Here is a 972-nt window from a genome sequence, read left to right on the forward strand (position 1 = left end):
GTGTGTGTGTGCGATCCCCCTTCTCAAAGCATAAGAAATATCGCACGGTTCACCCTTCTTAATGCAATATAACCGACCTACCTCAATAGTGTGCCAAGACTGACTTAGTACCACTACTATGTAAGTTTAAACTAATTTTGGTATTTCAAAATACATAAAATGGTAATAACGATACATGAATTTGTTTAATTTTAGGTCTGAACGATATGTGCATATGATTTATTATGTGACTAGTGATCCGCTGGCTAATATGCCCGTTGGTGGTCGAGCGATCTATAGTGAGTCGATGTAATTTTGAAAAATTTTAGTATGCGGTTTTAATGTCGTTTTATTTCAGCTGATACGAATCGATTCGGCGCTGTCGTAATCATAGAAGTCATTTTTCGAGCTTTGACGAATGAAGATCTGCTGGTAATTGATCAAGGTGGTAAGTTTTGATCGAAAAGGTTCCAAATTTTACGTTTCCTCATTCTGTTTGCTATATTTTAGTTCGTCGGATTCATTTGCAAGGTAGAAATGTTGATGGTGCTCGCATGAATCAGTCCGTGCGTCGTCGCGTGATTTCAGAGGCTTGGTGGCGACGTAATCTCATTGCTCGTAGGCAACCTGAACCTGCCGGTGTTTGGGCCGAGGCCATTGATGCTGGATCGGATGCTACAAGAATACCTGATGACGAGATAATGGTTTTGATGTCTCGTATACGTGAGCAGTATGGTGATCGTAATCGACGTAACGATCAGCAATGATTTTTTGTTAATGAGTTGTCAGTTAATTTGAATAAACGATGAATATTTTCGAATTTTATTTTGCTTTTCTTCCATCGATGATTTTTCTGGTCATTTTCTCGTTTCTGATCACTGCCGATGAAATGAACACCCGTTTTACCGTTAGGGATAGGTGATCATGATGAGGTTATTCGCCGGTGTTGATTATCGGTACTTTTCTGTGACATAACGCGGGTAGATCGAATTA

At 39.6% G+C, this 972-nt stretch overlaps 1 protein-coding gene across 1 annotated transcript; it reads left to right on the plus strand.

Annotated features, from left to right (window-relative positions):
- Positions 1 to 195: 195 nt before the first annotated feature.
- LOC116351077 lies at positions 196 to 746 on the plus strand (the record flags this gene model as incomplete). Its single annotated transcript, XM_031783127.1, has 3 exons — positions 196 to 278; positions 338 to 427; positions 490 to 746. Coding segments are annotated over 3 exons (430 nt in total), but the record flags the coding sequence as incomplete, so codon positions are not given.
- Positions 747 to 972: the final 226 nt, after the last annotated feature.

This window comes from Contarinia nasturtii, unplaced genomic scaffold (genome assembly GCF_009176525.2).
Source record: "Contarinia nasturtii isolate CC-2019 unplaced genomic scaffold, AAFC_CNas_1.1 Cnas_scaffold_4658, whole genome shotgun sequence".
Classification (NCBI taxonomy): Eukaryota; Metazoa; Arthropoda; class Insecta; order Diptera; family Cecidomyiidae; genus Contarinia; species Contarinia nasturtii.